Raw genomic sequence first — 15,395 nt, 5'->3', positions numbered from 1 at the left:
CAATTGAAAGTTGAAATTAACTGCCCGAACCTTAGTTAAGGCGTATATATCCCAATAAATATAATGATTTACCACTCTTCCTTATTGTAACTTATAAATAACCGTAATTCAAGCAATGAAGCTTTTTAATTAATAAAAAATACCAAAAAATAAAGAAATCAAGAAACATGTTCTTGCAGAAAATATTTTCTGATCATACCCTGAAGCTGCTGCTGGGTAAAAGGCTTCGTAAGGTAGTCGTTCATGCCTACGTCTAAACATTTCTGCTTAGCAGACTTCTGGATATCCGCTGTAAGAGCTATTACAGGGACAAAATTATCCACGTCTTGGGTATTCTCATAAGCTCGGATTTTGCTAACAGCTTCGGCTCCATCACAGATCGGCATGTGATAGTCAGCAAATATTATACCATAATACCCATATGGTTTAGATTTGACCGTTTCGACTAATTCTTGTCCATCATTTACAGTCTCAACGTTAAGTCCCAAATTCATTAATTGCTTGCTTAACAACTTCCGAGCAATTAAATTGTCTTCCGCTATTAGAGAAACCTTCGTTCTCAATATTCGCAATTCCTCAGAATTAAATACTTCTTTTGTGCGCTTATGGGTAAAAACTTGGAGTTTAGAAGTATCGGAAAACTTTCCGTGATTGGCCCTTTTGGTTAACAAAAAGCTCACGTTCTGAATTAGTTTCGATAATCGAACAGGTTCTGCTAAGTACGAAACGCGATTCTGATTTTTGTCAAGAATAGCAACGAAAGAATCAACGCCTACCGTTGATTTAAATTTGATTCGTCGTAAAGAAGGCATTAAAATTATCAGTGAAGTGTCTCGAAGCAGCGGGTTGGCTAAAACCTCTATTATTAGGCTTTCCGATTCCTTGTTAGAAGCCTCAATACAAAGGAAATCATAAGGGTTATTCATGTGTTGTGCTTCAAGCAAAACATTTTCAACGTCTTTCGTTAACTGCATTGTTTTCGAATGAGCAAGAGAAAACAGTGACTTAAATAAGGACCTTGTAGTGATAAACGACTCAACTACCAACACTCTAGTTGACTTCAGTTCATCTATTATCCCAGCAAATTTCTGATGACTTTCCTTAAAATGTTCACGGGATAATTCAAAAGTGACTTTACTTAATCGCACGTAAAACCAAAATGTGGATCCTTCGTCATACACAGATTTGACACCAATATTGCCATCCATTATTTTACAGATTTCTAAGCAAATTGATAGTCCAAGACCAGAACCGCCATAAATTCGAGTAGTACTACCATCAACTTGAGTAAAAGGCTTGAATAAAAGTTTCATCTGATCTGGTTTTAATCCAATTCCAGTGTCTTCAATTTCGAAATATAAATAATAATCAGATTCCGACAATTCTGGGTCATCTTTCATCGAACAACGTAAGAGAATATGACCCTCATTAGTAAATTTGGCAGAGTTTCCTAAAAGATTTGTAATTACTTGTCTTAGTTTGGCCACATCACCAGCCAAAAGAGCAGGAACATTTGGGTAAATATCGTACGAGATTTGGACAGGCTTATCTGCTATCGAAGGATATACTAGCTCAATACAGTCCGCAATATTTTCTTCGACATCAAAAATTTTGCTAGGTTCAAGTTTTATTTTCCCAGACTCTAGCTCGCTAAAATTTAGTAAGTCGTCAATGATTTGGACTAATGAAGTGCAGCTTTGTTTAGCAGTAGAAACAATATCATGCTGTTCATCACTGAGCTTGGTATCACTAAGTAATGAAAGCATACCATAAAAACTTGAAAAAGGTGTTCGTAATTCGTGGGACATACTCGCTAAGAAATTTGCCTTCAAATTCACAGCACGTATAGCAGTTTCCCTGGCTTCTTTTTCATCATTAATATCTATGCAGACTACAATCCATTTCGTGTTGCACGAACCTCTTTGCAGAGGCAAACCACGACATAGATGCCAATGAAAGCTGCCATTTTTTTTCAAGAAAAGTTCAAGTTCACCAAACTCCTCACTTTTTAGATTTTCAAGTTTCTCTTGAAAAAATGCATGTTGTTCCGGATGTATAAATTTCTTCCAGCTAAGAGACCCGTTAATGTCCACCGTTTCGAAATAGTCATGTTTGGAAGCATTTGTGAACTCTATTTCTCCTACTTCAGAGTCCAAAGTCCAAACAATACAGGGAAGAGAATCCAATAACGTTATACATTGTTCTTCAATATTCTTATACGTTTGATATGAAAGCTGTTGAGATTCAATCAGCGTAACATTGTCAGTAATTGTTCGACGAAGGTTTTGAAAAAGAAGAGCATTTGATATGCTTATCGCAATTTGCTGAGACAAAAGCTTCAGAAATATTACGTTTCCAAGGTGCATTAAATTACGGGGAAGCTGAAGATATAAGGCACCTATTACACTGTCTTTAAACTGCAATGGTATAATCATAAAAGAATTCAAGTTGTGCTCTTCCTGAAGCCATTTTATAATAATGTCATCTTCTAACTTCGATACACTTTCAAGCGTAACCATGCGTGCATTGGTGAAAACGTCTGACAAAATGCTTTCCGGAATTTTAATATCTGATTCGTTTAAAGGTAGAGACGGCTCTAAAGCTTCACTATACTCTGAATTACCAAAGGCTGATAATACATACTGAGAGTCACTCTGTAAGATTACTGCAGCAAAATCGACCTGAGAATATTCAATAATCAGTTTTATGACCGTAGTTAGTAAAGACACAAGTCTTAGTTTACTTGACAAAAGCTGCCCGCACTTAATGACCGATATAAGAGAAACAATATCCAAGTGTCCATCCTCATTTTCATAGTTGTGATAAATTTCCTTGTCGCCTTCATTGCGCTCAATACTTGTATCGCAACTCGCAAGAAAATCAATTTCCTTTTTCTGAAATAAAAAGTCATGCGATGTGAGACTGAAATCGTTGATGTCTTTTTTCTGAAATAACTCGGGTATTTCTTGGAAAACACTATCCATCGTCGTGGATTTAGATGAAAACACCGGTTGATTAAGTGAAAAAGAAAACTTTTCGGAAAGCAACTCCTTTACCCTATTTTCAATGCCGTAGCATCCTATGTCTCTATAATGGTTAAGAGCTCGTAAATAATAAGATTTCGAAAGATACGTGAAAGAAGCCGTGAAATAAAACTCACCGATAACTTCAAACAATAGAGCCAATTCTATTTTAGAGAATCCTTGATGCTCGGCATCTATAGCGATCTCAAAGTTTCTTGCCGCGCTCATAAAATCTCCCTCGTTTCGGTAAATCATACCTTGCAGAAAATAAACCCATAATAAGTAACTTTTTAATTTGTAATTGTAAGCAAAATCCTTCATTGCATCCAAAACATTGCTTAACAACAATGTTACCTTGTGTCTCTCGTCTTCAGACATGTCTTGTTTCTTGTACAGAACCTGTGCAGCACAAAGCCCAATAAATCCTCTCACTAGTTTATAGAATTGTTCCAGTATCTTACAGTCCGAAACTTTTAGAAATTCTGAAGCAATATCTACCACATAATCGTTATGTTTAAATAATGTACATAAATAGATTAAGCTCGAGTAATACCAAGTACAAAAAGTAGACGGCTTCCTAAACAAGAACTCCTCAGACAAGGATTCCTGAGACTTCTGATTTGTCGAGAGAATGTTATTAGGGTCATTATTGTTAGTCAGACCAAAGAGTGCCAACAATACGTTTCGACAAAGAAATAGATAATGGTTGAATGGTTTTTCAACCTCCCATAAAAGTAATAATGTTTCTGCATTTTCTTGGTCAAGCAAAAGTTGGTGTATATGATCTCCACGAAAAAGTCGTTCTGCTGTCAAGCGTGCCAACACATAAGAACCATATATTTTGTCACCAAAAATAACGCAACGAAGTAAAATTCCTTCTAAAGTTAAATTTCTTATACTTGGATTTTCCTGAAACATATCAAGTTCATTACGCATCATCCAATGTAAAAGCTCCGCATGAATGCTGGCACTTCTCCCCCGTACAGCATGAACTGACAAATGTAGTTCATTAACCATCAAAAAAATTTCTGGTCTCCTTCTCTTAACAAAACTGTATGAAGCCAAAAAGATGAGCGAATATCTAAGAGAACTATCGCCGTACTCCAAGTAAAGTTTTGCAAGTAGAAAAGAAAAATAATAGTAATACTCTTGGGAAGCATTGAACAAAATAAAGTAGATATCAGAAAGCAACGTAGATATTATGCTGATCTTTTCTGGATCAATAGGCTCGCGGCGCTTGACTTCAAAGCTGCACGAAAGAAACTTCGAAGATAAGTCGTCAAATAACCTGTTTAATACATCTTCGTTTAAATCTCTCTCGAATGGAAAATTCAGTCGGTCCAAAATCGTAATGACTTTCTCGATAATATTTTCCGATCTGCCTTGGTAACATTCAATTTTCGCCAAAAGTCTCAATGCCGGAAGGTATTCAGATATGGAAACAGTTTCCAAGTTTATATTACGTAAAATAGCATAAGAATGTTTATTATCTTTGTTCCACCAATAACACATGGCTATACCGATCCGCAGCCTTACCATTTCATGGCTATTTAGGAGACCTAGAGAAGATGGTTTCTTTGGTAAAAGAAAAAAACAAGCCTTCAATAGTTCCTTAGCATACATGTACGCTCCAAATTGAACTAAATGGTCAGATACAATTTGCATCGCCAAAATGTAGGGTTTTGTGTTTGAGGACTTTTTGATAACGCCCAAACCTTTTAGGATATGATGAACACCATCATTTTTGAAAAACTCTTTTGCTTCTCCTTCAATCAACGCATGGGCTATGTGAGCGTGCATCGTTTCTGCCTGCCCTGCGCTAATACTTGACAAAAAACCTTCCCGTAAATTACCAGAAGTAAATTTGCAATTAATTCCATTCCCAGAAAATCTGAAAATCGGAAGAGTAAAATCAAGTATTTCCACTAGGGGGATAAATAAGCCTAGAGGTTGCGTTACCAGGCGCAAGAACTCGTATGAAAAGGGCGCAATAAGTAAAGCTGCCCAAGTTAAAAACTTTCTAGTTTTCTCGGGAAATGCATCTTCCAAATAACTCGAAATGACTTGCGGTAACTCAAACGAAGGCAGAGTTTTAAATTTTTGCTTTATTAACTCCAGATCATATGACCAGGAATTGGTCTTTTCGTTAAATTTAAAGCATTCATTGGTATGAGCAATATTCAAAGCAACTTTTAGAATCAAAGGATTCCCACGTGTTACGCCCTGTATTAACTGAACTAAAGGGTCTAAGGTTTGAGTGGGATACCGCAAGTAATAACTTAAGAAATTAGTTATATGTTTTTGATCAAAAGGCTTCATCTTTATATGAGTGACCATAGCCTGCGGCATCTCATTAATATACGGCGGAAGATTATCTATAGCAAGATGATCACCCCAGGACAATATCATCAAGATTGGTAATTTGTGAGCTATTATGCCACGAATAAGTGTTAAAGAGCAACTGTCAGCCAGATGGAGATCATCTAAAACAATAATGGTAGATCTTATGCGGCAAGTGAAACTTAAAATTTCGAGAAGACAGACAATAAAACCCAAGCAACCACTAGCACTTCTTATTTCTTGAGTATCTCTTTGCTTTAATTTTATATAATTTTCATGTTTACAATGAAAATTGTATTTCGGAGATAAAAGGTAATTGAGCTCTGAAACACATTTAAATAATGGTTCCATGTAGACAAGTTCTTCTCCTAAAAACTCCCAAAGAGAAGAAAAATAATTTATAACTGTCTCCCTCTCTTCACGAAGCACTTGACGTAAAATTTGTGAGACACAATTAAAAACCGCAGAAAAAGGAGAAGCGTGAATACTTTGAAAAGAACACATCGCAAAATAACCAAACTTCCTTGCCTCCACTGCAATAGATTCTAACAAGGTTGTTTTGCCGCAGCCTCTTTCACCAGTAACAGTAAGAATGTGACAATACGTAGCTTCATTTTGGACAGAAGAATTCTTGAACAAATGCTTTTTCTTAATTCGTAACATGTTTTTTCCGCTTGTGAAAACCTCGCGTTTTGAGGAAAAGCAAGCCAGTTCTTGAAATATTCGGACGTAATCAGAGGGATTACAGAGGATAAGTTTAGGGAAACTCAATTGTTTTTTACTTTTAAAATTTAACAGAGAGTCATTGAGTTTTGGACTAACCGGATTATGAGAAGTTGAATGGTGTAACAAAAGCTCGTAGAAAACAGCACAAAGATCATCAGTGTCACTATAGCGTTCCTCGATAGACTTGGTGGTCATCCTTTGTATAAGATTATCAAGCGCTATTGGTAAATCCGGGCGTCGGGACAAGACTGAAGGGAACTGTCGAGTGTGTATGGATTGAACTATGCGCATTGGTTTTCCACCCCAAGGGTAGCACTTTGTCAACAAGACATAAAATGCAACACCTAAAGAATAAATATCGGAACGGCTGTCCAATGGTCGACTCACACTGCCAATTTGTTCTGGACTAAAGAACTGGAGCTTATGGCGAATATCGTCAACCTGGTATAGCCTTTGCCAATTTAACGATGACAATGTAAAACGAATTGGTGAAACACTGGTTCCAATGGTCAACAGTCTAGCATGAATAGGATTGTCGGTGTTAAAATGAAAAGAGTCTGGACGAATTTCTCCGTGAACAAACTGTTTATCATGCATAAAAGATAGCGTGTGACATACTGCCAAAGCGTATTTATAAAATAACCGTAAATCCACGGGACGCGAATCAGACAACCAATCCTTCACGAGATCAGGGCCAGGATCATCAAATACGAGTACTCCCACAGACTTATTTAAAAGGAGTCTGTATTTTGGAAGTATGGCATAGCTATCGCCTTTCGAGAAAGACGATAACTGACGCAACAGAAAGTACTCATTTTCGAGCTTGGCAATTTGCAAGGAAAATTTAAGGACAACTTTTTTTTTCGTTGCCTTGTGTAGTGCTTTTATAAATATTGCCGTTAATAAAGAACAAGGGTTTGATTTCTCCCTTTTTGAAATTAGTGTAAAATCGCTTAACTCTGGAACTGCAGCATCGATTGCTGTATTCAAAAGCTCTATACCACTCATTTTTTCTTACTTCACATTTAAAAAATACTAATATAGGGTAATAATCCAAATACAAATTTTTTACATCCTTTCGAATTGAAGTGGTCATCCATGTAATTCACGTAAATAATACTACGCTTTGCCGATTATCGCCGACGGCGGTATTTAAATTAAGATATCTAACGGATTGCAAAGTCTAAATATTTATGAGTAAACAAAAACAAAAATAAAATGGTTGAATTTAGCAAGAACTGTTATTGATGGAGTATAGACTTGTATTTACGTCAAAGAAAGTATTCAATAAGCAGGTTGAAGGAAATCGAACCCGATTACAATTACTATGGAAAAAATGAGACTTAAATGTTTCAACATACGTATTGATAAATACAAAAATATGAATTTAAGTGGGTTTGATAATAAAAAATAACTAATAATGTTCATGAACAAAAAAATAAAAAAAAAAAAAGACAGAAATATTGCAAGGAATCCTCACGACAAAATAAAAGCAAATGTGGGAGGAAACAAAATTAATAAAGAAAAAATGATAACAAGGGGTAGACTATCCTAGAAAAGGACTTTGAAGCTGATGATAATGATTATAATTAAACAAAGTAAACGTATGCAAGAAAGAAAGAATAATCAGATTCCTAAAAGATCGTAAACTGGTAACCAGAAAACGCCCCATTCAGTTCCTTTCATATTCAGAACGTTATCCACACAATACTGAGGATCAAACATACCATTGTCAAGGAAACAGATGTCTGATGATCCTGCGTCCGAATGATGAGACCAACTAGTAGCGAAAGCATGGTCAGGGAGATTGATGATATGCGGATTATATTCCACAAATTTCTTCTTGTCTTTAAGATAAAATTCTTTAATGATATATGTCTTGTCATACATCTTCGTGGAGTTCAATGCCATAAAGTTTGAAAATTCTGAAAGTCCTTGAAAGAGACGTCTATTCAATAAAGATTCTGGTACTTTTGATTCGTAAAGTTCCTTGATTAGTGACAAAACAAAAGGATGTCTTGGAGAGGCCATAAAAAAATCATACTTCAGAGATTTTGGAGCCATGAATAAAGGGTGATATTCGATTAGGTTGGGATTAGAATAATTTCTAGAATTAAGTAAAGCAGATCTTTCAGCAATTTGGATCGCATGATCAAAGTTTTTTAGAGCTTGAAAGGAACGAGAAACCCAAAGGCCTCCGTACTCGTAAAGACCCATCAATGTTGCCCACTGATGTCTAGCCGGGCGGTTGAGCATTTTCCATGAATTCAGGAAAGAAGGAAAGTTCCTATGAATTAATCTTTCCATATTCTCTTCCGACCATTTCACATATTCCCAGTCAGGATGTCTGTAACGGATGTCGACTTCAAATTCTGTAAACTGAGACGAGTACGTGTTGTCATCCGTTATTATTGTATGAATAATTCTTGGGATTTTGTAATTCCAGTCTTCAATTATCTTGGCCGTCGGGTCATGACCGTGACCTTCAAGGAAATCGGACCCAGTATGAGCTTCATGAAAATGAAGGCGCTCGCATCCTCCATTCCGATCTACTTCATTCACGCAAGAAACTTTTTGGTAAGGATTTATATTACGGTCGGTAGCGTACGAAAATGCATTTTCACCCCATTCTTCATAGATAAACGGCTTTTCCTGGAGACGAAGTTGAATATTAGAAAAGCTGTCGATCCCATAAGATTTAAAAAAACCAAGTATAACTGCAAAAATAAGGATGAAAGGAATAGCAAACTTTAGCAGTTTCCATATAACAAGTCCATAATGGGGCTTACCAGCGTCCATACTTGAGCATACAAGAAAACCCACCCGCCTTAATTAACCATAAATATCCACAATTTTGTAAAATTTGATGGATACGCTATGGAATACTTCTTTTCTCTCTCACAATGCTGACTCCTTGGAAAAAAATAAAGGTGTGGGTTAAGTGAACTGATATGTCTTAGACAACATCTAAGCTTAGCGAGAAATACCAAATTATTTGATGTAAAATAGCGTATTCTAAGAGGGCTCTATAGTAAATAAACAATTAAGGAATGGAAATAAAGTCTTTCACATAATAAAGGAGTTGTACACTAACGTTGTAAATACTTGTTGCTAAATAACGATAATTAAAATATCTATCTAATTCTTCTTGAAAAGGTTCAGTGGTTCAAAATATGTGTATATTTAGTCAAGGATTGTGTTTTTCGGAATTAACCGTCTTTCAGCAGTGCTTATGTATAATCTCCTTTTCTTAACATTGAAAGAAGTATTTATTTGATATGCTGTTTGTAAGCTGTAAAGAATACCGTTATACATAGTCGTTAACTCGCACAGATCCATCTAAAAAAATTGTTGAATTATCCATGTAAAATACAATGTTTTCATTCCTTATTTCAATTTTCCTTTTATTCAACAAAGTACCTTCTTTTGTATGTGTGCATTTGATAATCTTTCAATACTTCTTTTACTAAACTTATAAAAAAAAGGAACCCTTAAATATCTCTTTTTAAAAAGGGTTTGCTTACGAGACTCCTTTCATTGAAATTTATCCCAAAGACTGAACCTCTAAATCTTAAAAAGGCGTTTCGTAGACAAATTCATACCTAAACAGGGTCCTGTTTATTATTAGTATATTTGAAAGCTCTTTCTTGTCTCTTTTTCTTATTATTGTGTGGTACTACACCAAGATTTGGCCCATCTGTCTTCGCAAAGCAACTACAACATTTTCCTTTATGTTTTTAAAGGGTCCTTTCAAGGTGACCGTTCCTAGTTTGCAGTCTTTAACAAAACCTTTTTTCATAACAACACCTATTTTCTATGTAAATGCCGCACCCCATTTAGGCCATCTATACAGTTTAGTCTTGTGTGACTCCATTGCTCGGTTTCAAAAACTTTTAAGAACAGACCGACCGGTGTTTAGCAGCACTGGCACAGACGAACATGGACTAAAAGTTCAAACCGTTGCCCAAGAACAAAATAAGCATCCTTTGGACCTTTGTGCTGAAAATTCACGACGATTCAAGGACTTAGCTGTCCTTGCAAATACCCCATATAGCCATTTTATTCGGACAACTAATCAACAACACGCAGCAGCTGTTCAGGGATTTTGGAATCAGCTACGAGAAAAAGAATACATCGACTTCCAGCATCATGAAGGCTGGTATTCTACGAGCGACGAAACGTTTTATCCCGAGTCAGCTCTTCAGCGGATCGTGGACGAAACGACGGGTGAAGAAAAGCTAGTATCAATAGAAACAGGGAAACAGGTGCAATGGTCTAGTGAAATGAATTATCATTTTAAGCTCTCCTCCTTTCGTTCACGACTTATCGAATTATACGAACAACAACCCAATTTTGTTCAGCCTTCCATATACCATAACCAGGTCTTGTCCGAACTAAAATCTGGCCTTCAAGACCTTAGCATCTCGAGACCTCGCTCCCGCTTATCTTGGGGAATCCCAGTTCCAAACGACGATTCTCAAACCATATATGTTTGGCTAGATGCTTTAGTAAATTATGTAACCGTCGCTGGATATCCATGGACCTCGTCAGACCCTGCAAGTGGAGGATGGCCTGCTGATGTCCATATAATAGGAAAAGACATTGTCCGCTTTCATTGTATTTACTGGCCTGCTTTTCTTATGGCAGCAGGGCTTCCTTTACCGAAACAGATACTCGTTCATTCACATTGGACAAGGAATAAAGTGAAAATGTCAAAATCCCTTGGAAACGTCGTGGATCCTTTTGAACTTATAAAGAACTACGGGGAGGAGATTGTCAAGTACTATCTATTAAAACAAGGGAGACTAACTTCGGATTCAAACTTTGAGATTGAAGGATTAGAAAAAGATTACGAGCATGATTTACGAAGAAATTTGGGTGTGCTTACATCCAGAATACAATCAAAAAAACTGTATGTAAGTGAAGAAGCTCAAAAAAATTGGTCTTCTTCGATTAAGAGAGACAAACATCAAGAATTTATAAATCATCTTTCTCAACTACCAGACGCTTGTGCCGCTTATGTACATCAAGGACAAATGCATGCTTTCATTGAAATCATACAAAGTACTTTACGTTCGGTCACGAAGTTGTTTCAAGAAAGTGAGCCTTGGAATTTAGAAAGCGATTCGCCTGCTCGAACAGATGTTTTGATGCTCACAGCTCATACATTACGGATATGTGCTATACTCTTTCAAAGCATTATGCCCAAGAAGTCATCAGAACTTTTGGATCAATTAGGCGTTGCTAAAGAAAACCGCAACTTTAAAGACACAAAGGATACCTTCATTGCTACTCAATTTAATATTGGGAAAAAACAAAAAAATCATTTATTTCAAAAAAGACACCAGCATTCATAATAAATTCATCAATATCCGAAACTTTCATTCAAAGACTAGGTACATGAACTAGGTATCCCATACGTTATTAATCTAATCATTACTATTATTCAACGTTTGGCGTGGTCACTTCAGATATGTCTGATTTTCGAGGAAATACTAATGCACGTACATCCAAGTTCTTGAGATTAATTAACGTTATAATGCCAGTTTTACGGAACTCTGGAACGGATACGAGTCGGACGGACTTGGACTGACTTTGGATCATTTTTGTACCGAATTTTGGTTGGTTTCCGCATAAATATAGATTTGGCAACTCGTCCATGACAAAAGTATCTCGGTCAGTAAATGGATAGCACCCTAAAAATTCATAATTAGTAATGGAAGGAGAAAAATATGAGAAAAAAACACAAAAGAAAACAACTTACATAGAGTATCAGGACTAGTAGGGGTTATATGATTCCATAAAATGGTATTTTCCATCAATTGCAAGGAGGACTTGTAAGGGTGATATTTACGAAGATCATCGATATTCTGTCCACTGCTTGCAAGCGTCAGATTGTTATGAATAGAAAGCCAAGTAGGATTTGTAGTTGTTTGCAGGGAACTTCCAATCCATGCTTTTGCATTTTGTAAGAGCGCTGGATGAAGAGGCTGCTGAGGAAGGATATTTGTACTGTAATCATAGGGACCAGGGATTAGGGTTACATCTACCACGGAACAAAGTTGATGTAAAAAGGCATCTAGCTGTATAGTCGGATTTGGATTATAGCTTGACGTATCATACCCATAACGCTTTACTTTTTTCTTTCCAACCGGAACAGAGGGAGTGGAGGAATCGGAGATTTCCATAGCTGGAGCGAGACAGTTACCAAGGATCATGAAGCGCTTGATGGAGGTGGGATCAAAGGAAGAACTCATGGATGGAAGAGCACCCCGAAGGTAGTCGACGATTTGGTGCAGACCGATTCCCTCAATACCGTCGTTGGAAAGACCTAATCCACTGACGACGGCTAAAAATTCAGGAGCAGCGTCCTCTTTCCGGTCGATGGACATTGGTATGGAGTCGGTTGGGGGCATGGTTTCGGGAAAGCACACGTCAATAACAACGAAGCGGCCAGCCTCATCTTCATGACCAAGAGCGGCCATCACAACACCGGTGACAACTCCGGCGTCGTACATGATGGAACCAGCACAATCGACACGGCCATAGCTGTCCTCGAGGGAATATTGGATATCGTTGGCGTCGCCGTTTTCGAGAGAGACATAGGGAGAATTTTCGGAAGCGGTGACGATGGTGTGAAGTTGAGTGACATCGTCCATAACATTTGGCTTCAAGTTGGAGGTCATGTAGGCGGTACCGATGACCCAGCAGTTTTGATCATTTCGTACATCCAAAACGCGACTCAGTTCGGGATGGTTGGGCCATCTCTTGCGACCGGCATGGACGACTTTTGGACGAAGAGCAGTTAGCCGGGCAAAGTAGATGCTTGAATATTGCTGACTGAAGGTCTGCTGATGTAAGTCGAGTTGGAGTCGATTTAGTTCTTGACAAGGCACAGAAGTGCGAACAGCAGACATGCTGAAGAAGGAAAATAGAAAAAATTAGAAAGAGCAAATGTAAAGCGTTTCTTGAAAACCTTGGAATCAAGGAATGTGGACGATTGGATTGGAGATGAAAACAAAAAGGAAAAAAGAAATTATAAACGAAAATTCAAAATTCTAAACTCAAAATTCTAAATGCAAAAAAAAAAAGAAAAGAAAAGAAGGGCCGAGGAATAAAGGTAAAAAAAATGGAGAGAAGGAAAAAAAAAGAGGCACCTCGTCCTACCGTGTGTGGGTGTGTAAACAACACCTGCAGTAGAAGGAGTCGAGGAAGCACACCTCTTTGTGATTATATTTCGCGGTGAATTCGAAAACAAGAATGTTTTACAAAACTAAAAAGAATGGAAAGATTTGAAACGAAAAATAAAAAGGATCAAGGAAGGAAAGACCGGTTGAACACGTCTAGATATAACATAGTATAGAAAATATCGAAGATCCCTACTATTGACCAGAACGCTAAACGTCAAAAGCAGTTGGGATAATCCACGCAATGGACCATTTAGCACACAATAGGGAGACAATGGAAATTAAGAATACGCCATTGAAACGATGCCTCTGTAAATGGTTTCAAAAGAGCAATGGGGCTCGTTGTATCGAGGATTGTGAAGTACGAGGATAGCGAAGTACTAGGATAGTGAGTGTGCTATGTACACCTAAAGATGAGATGAGCTTGATGTTTGCAGCAAAAGGTTGAGATTGCCACAGTGGAAACGAAGGGCGTTTACCGAATTTTTTTTTTTTTTTTTTTTTTTTCAGATATCAAATTTTTTTATCTCCAAGTTCAGATAAAAGAAATTTGTTTTCTGTAGCCGACAGAAACTGGTCCATCTGTCGTGACTCTCGTGGGAGTCGTGCTAGGAAAGGGAATGAAAAATCAATTAGGACAGTGGCGAGTCATGCTGACGGAAGATGCAAAGAATGGAATCCATGCAAAACCACTTGGATTTCTAGAAGATTTCTAGAAGGAAGAATGGTTTGATTCAATCAAGTTTGTGACTTTTTGAATTGTTCATTTTATCGTAATGGAATGTTTAAAGACTCCGAAAGTCATCAAGAATGGATTACCTATACCTACACCTACATTACCTAGTTATGATGGGTTAATTCTGAAGAAAGGAGGATGGGACTGGCATACCGTTTGTATGAGCTAGCTATAGTCATATTTGGGGGGATTTGGAGGATTTCCTTTAGGAACTAGAGAGACTAGAGAGTCGATAGAGTATTTTGTGCCTCCATCTCTCCTCCTCATTTTCATGAGGAAAACCTTGCTACAACAACTTGGTGACTTGGTGACTTGAGACTCCACCCTGGTTCCTCGTGTTTTTTCTTGGAAAGAGGAGAGAAACATGCAACAACACCCGGACACGCATCTCCAAAGCCACAATAACTGCTTTGAAAAATTCAGTCCACCAATGTCATTGTATGGGCAGTGACACAAGAGACAAATCGCTGGTGGAAAGCCCCAAAGGAAAACAAGCGGAAACAAACATTTGAAACCACGATTCGCTGCTTGTGTATGTTGCTGTACAGTTATAAACAAACAAACAAAAAACAAAAATAAACAATTCACAATCTAAGAAAAACATAAACATAAACAAAGAAAGCAACACAACTTGGTGTTGTTCAAACCTTCTTTGCAACCTAAGTCATTGATAGGTTCGCGGGTTGAGTTCAAGGTTTACTCATGTAAACAACAACAAATACAAAAGAGCCAATCGTTGTTTTAAATGTCAAAACATAGTTTGTTCCCGATTGTGTCACACCGAAACTTGTTTTGATCCTGCAATCTTTGCACCATTGTGGGCAACGCAAACAATCAAACAATCAATTCGTATAGACTAGTCGAATAGGACGAGACGAATATCTATAGATTGAGAATTTTTCGTAATGAAATATTTCGATTTTTTAATTTCCATGCATATCTGTAACTAGTGATTGTAGTTCAATTTTATTTTATTTTATTTTGTTTTGTTTTGTTTTGTTTTGTTTTGTTTTGTTTTCTATTTCTGTTTCTGTTTCTGTTTCTGTTTCTAATCTGGTGCGTGCTTTCGGTTGTATTCATGTATCCCCCGTTATCATCTCTTTTCTTTACTCCAACTCTTGTAGTTGGCCGTACCCCACCTTACAGAATGGGGCAGGACGATCTCTCGTTGGATAGTGTTGTTTGTTTGTTATTTCATTTAAGCAAACTTTGTTCCTGCTCGTTTTCCACTCTAGAACCCAATCGACCGTCGAACTATTAGCCTTCGGAATTAAAATACCATTTGTTTGCTTCGCAAGTTAGGTATTCTTAATATGTGGCTTATCGCACTTGTTTACAGGAGGGGCTGGTGGCCCAATCACTGTAGACCTCTCAAACTTACGA

At 37.3% G+C, this 15,395-nt stretch overlaps 6 protein-coding genes across 6 annotated transcripts; 2 read left to right on the top strand and 4 right to left on the bottom strand.

Annotated features, from left to right (window-relative positions):
* Positions 1-158: 158 nt before the first annotated feature.
* On the bottom strand, positions 159-7,097 carry mak2 (phosphorelay sensor kinase Mak2; the record flags this gene model as incomplete). Its single annotated transcript, XM_056183433.1, has 1 exon — positions 159-7,097. One exon carries the CDS (start codon positions 7,095-7,097, stop codon positions 159-161), a length of 6,939 nt encoding a protein of 2,312 aa, XP_056039092.1.
* A 618-nt stretch (positions 7,098-7,715) lies between these two features.
* Positions 7,716-8,888, bottom strand: pvg2 (Golgi 4,6-pyruvylated galactose (PvGal) biosynthesis protein Pvg2; the record flags this gene model as incomplete). The annotated part of the gene is made up of 1 exon (XM_056183432.1): positions 7,716-8,888. One exon carries the CDS (start codon positions 8,886-8,888, stop codon positions 7,716-7,718), a length of 1,173 nt encoding a protein of 390 aa, XP_056038906.1.
* Positions 8,889-9,272: 384 nt separating this feature from the next.
* SOMG_04652 (uncharacterized protein) lies at positions 9,273-9,627 on the bottom strand (the record flags this gene model as incomplete). Its single annotated transcript, XM_056183431.1, has 3 exons — positions 9,273-9,428; positions 9,510-9,555; positions 9,614-9,627. 3 exons carry the CDS (start codon positions 9,625-9,627, stop codon positions 9,273-9,275), a joined length of 216 nt encoding a protein of 71 aa, XP_056039042.1.
* A 193-nt stretch (positions 9,628-9,820) lies between these two features.
* On the top strand, positions 9,821-11,446 carry msm1 (mitochondrial methionine-tRNA ligase Msm1; the record flags this gene model as incomplete). Its single annotated transcript, XM_056183430.1, has 1 exon — positions 9,821-11,446. One exon carries the CDS (start codon positions 9,821-9,823, stop codon positions 11,444-11,446), a length of 1,626 nt encoding a protein of 541 aa, XP_056039765.1.
* An 85-nt stretch (positions 11,447-11,531) lies between these two features.
* Positions 11,532-13,006, bottom strand: cdc1 (DNA polymerase delta small subunit Cdc1; the record flags this gene model as incomplete). The annotated part of the gene is made up of 2 exons (XM_056183429.1): positions 11,532-11,785; positions 11,854-13,006. 2 exons carry the CDS (start codon positions 13,004-13,006, stop codon positions 11,532-11,534), a joined length of 1,407 nt encoding a protein of 468 aa, XP_056039217.1.
* Positions 13,007-14,052: 1,046 nt separating this feature from the next.
* On the top strand, positions 14,053-14,315 carry SOMG_04649 (uncharacterized protein; the record flags this gene model as incomplete). The annotated part of the gene is made up of 2 exons (XM_056183428.1): positions 14,053-14,166; positions 14,238-14,315. 2 exons carry the CDS (start codon positions 14,053-14,055, stop codon positions 14,313-14,315), a joined length of 192 nt encoding a protein of 63 aa, XP_056039219.1.
* Between the last annotated feature and the right edge of the window lie 1,080 nt (positions 14,316-15,395).

Source organism: Schizosaccharomyces osmophilus, chromosome 3, assembly GCF_027921745.1.
Source record: "Schizosaccharomyces osmophilus chromosome 3, complete sequence".
Lineage (NCBI taxonomy): Eukaryota > Fungi > Ascomycota > Schizosaccharomycetes > Schizosaccharomycetales > Schizosaccharomycetaceae > Schizosaccharomyces > Schizosaccharomyces osmophilus.
This window is presented reverse-complemented; position numbering and strand designations above follow the sequence as displayed.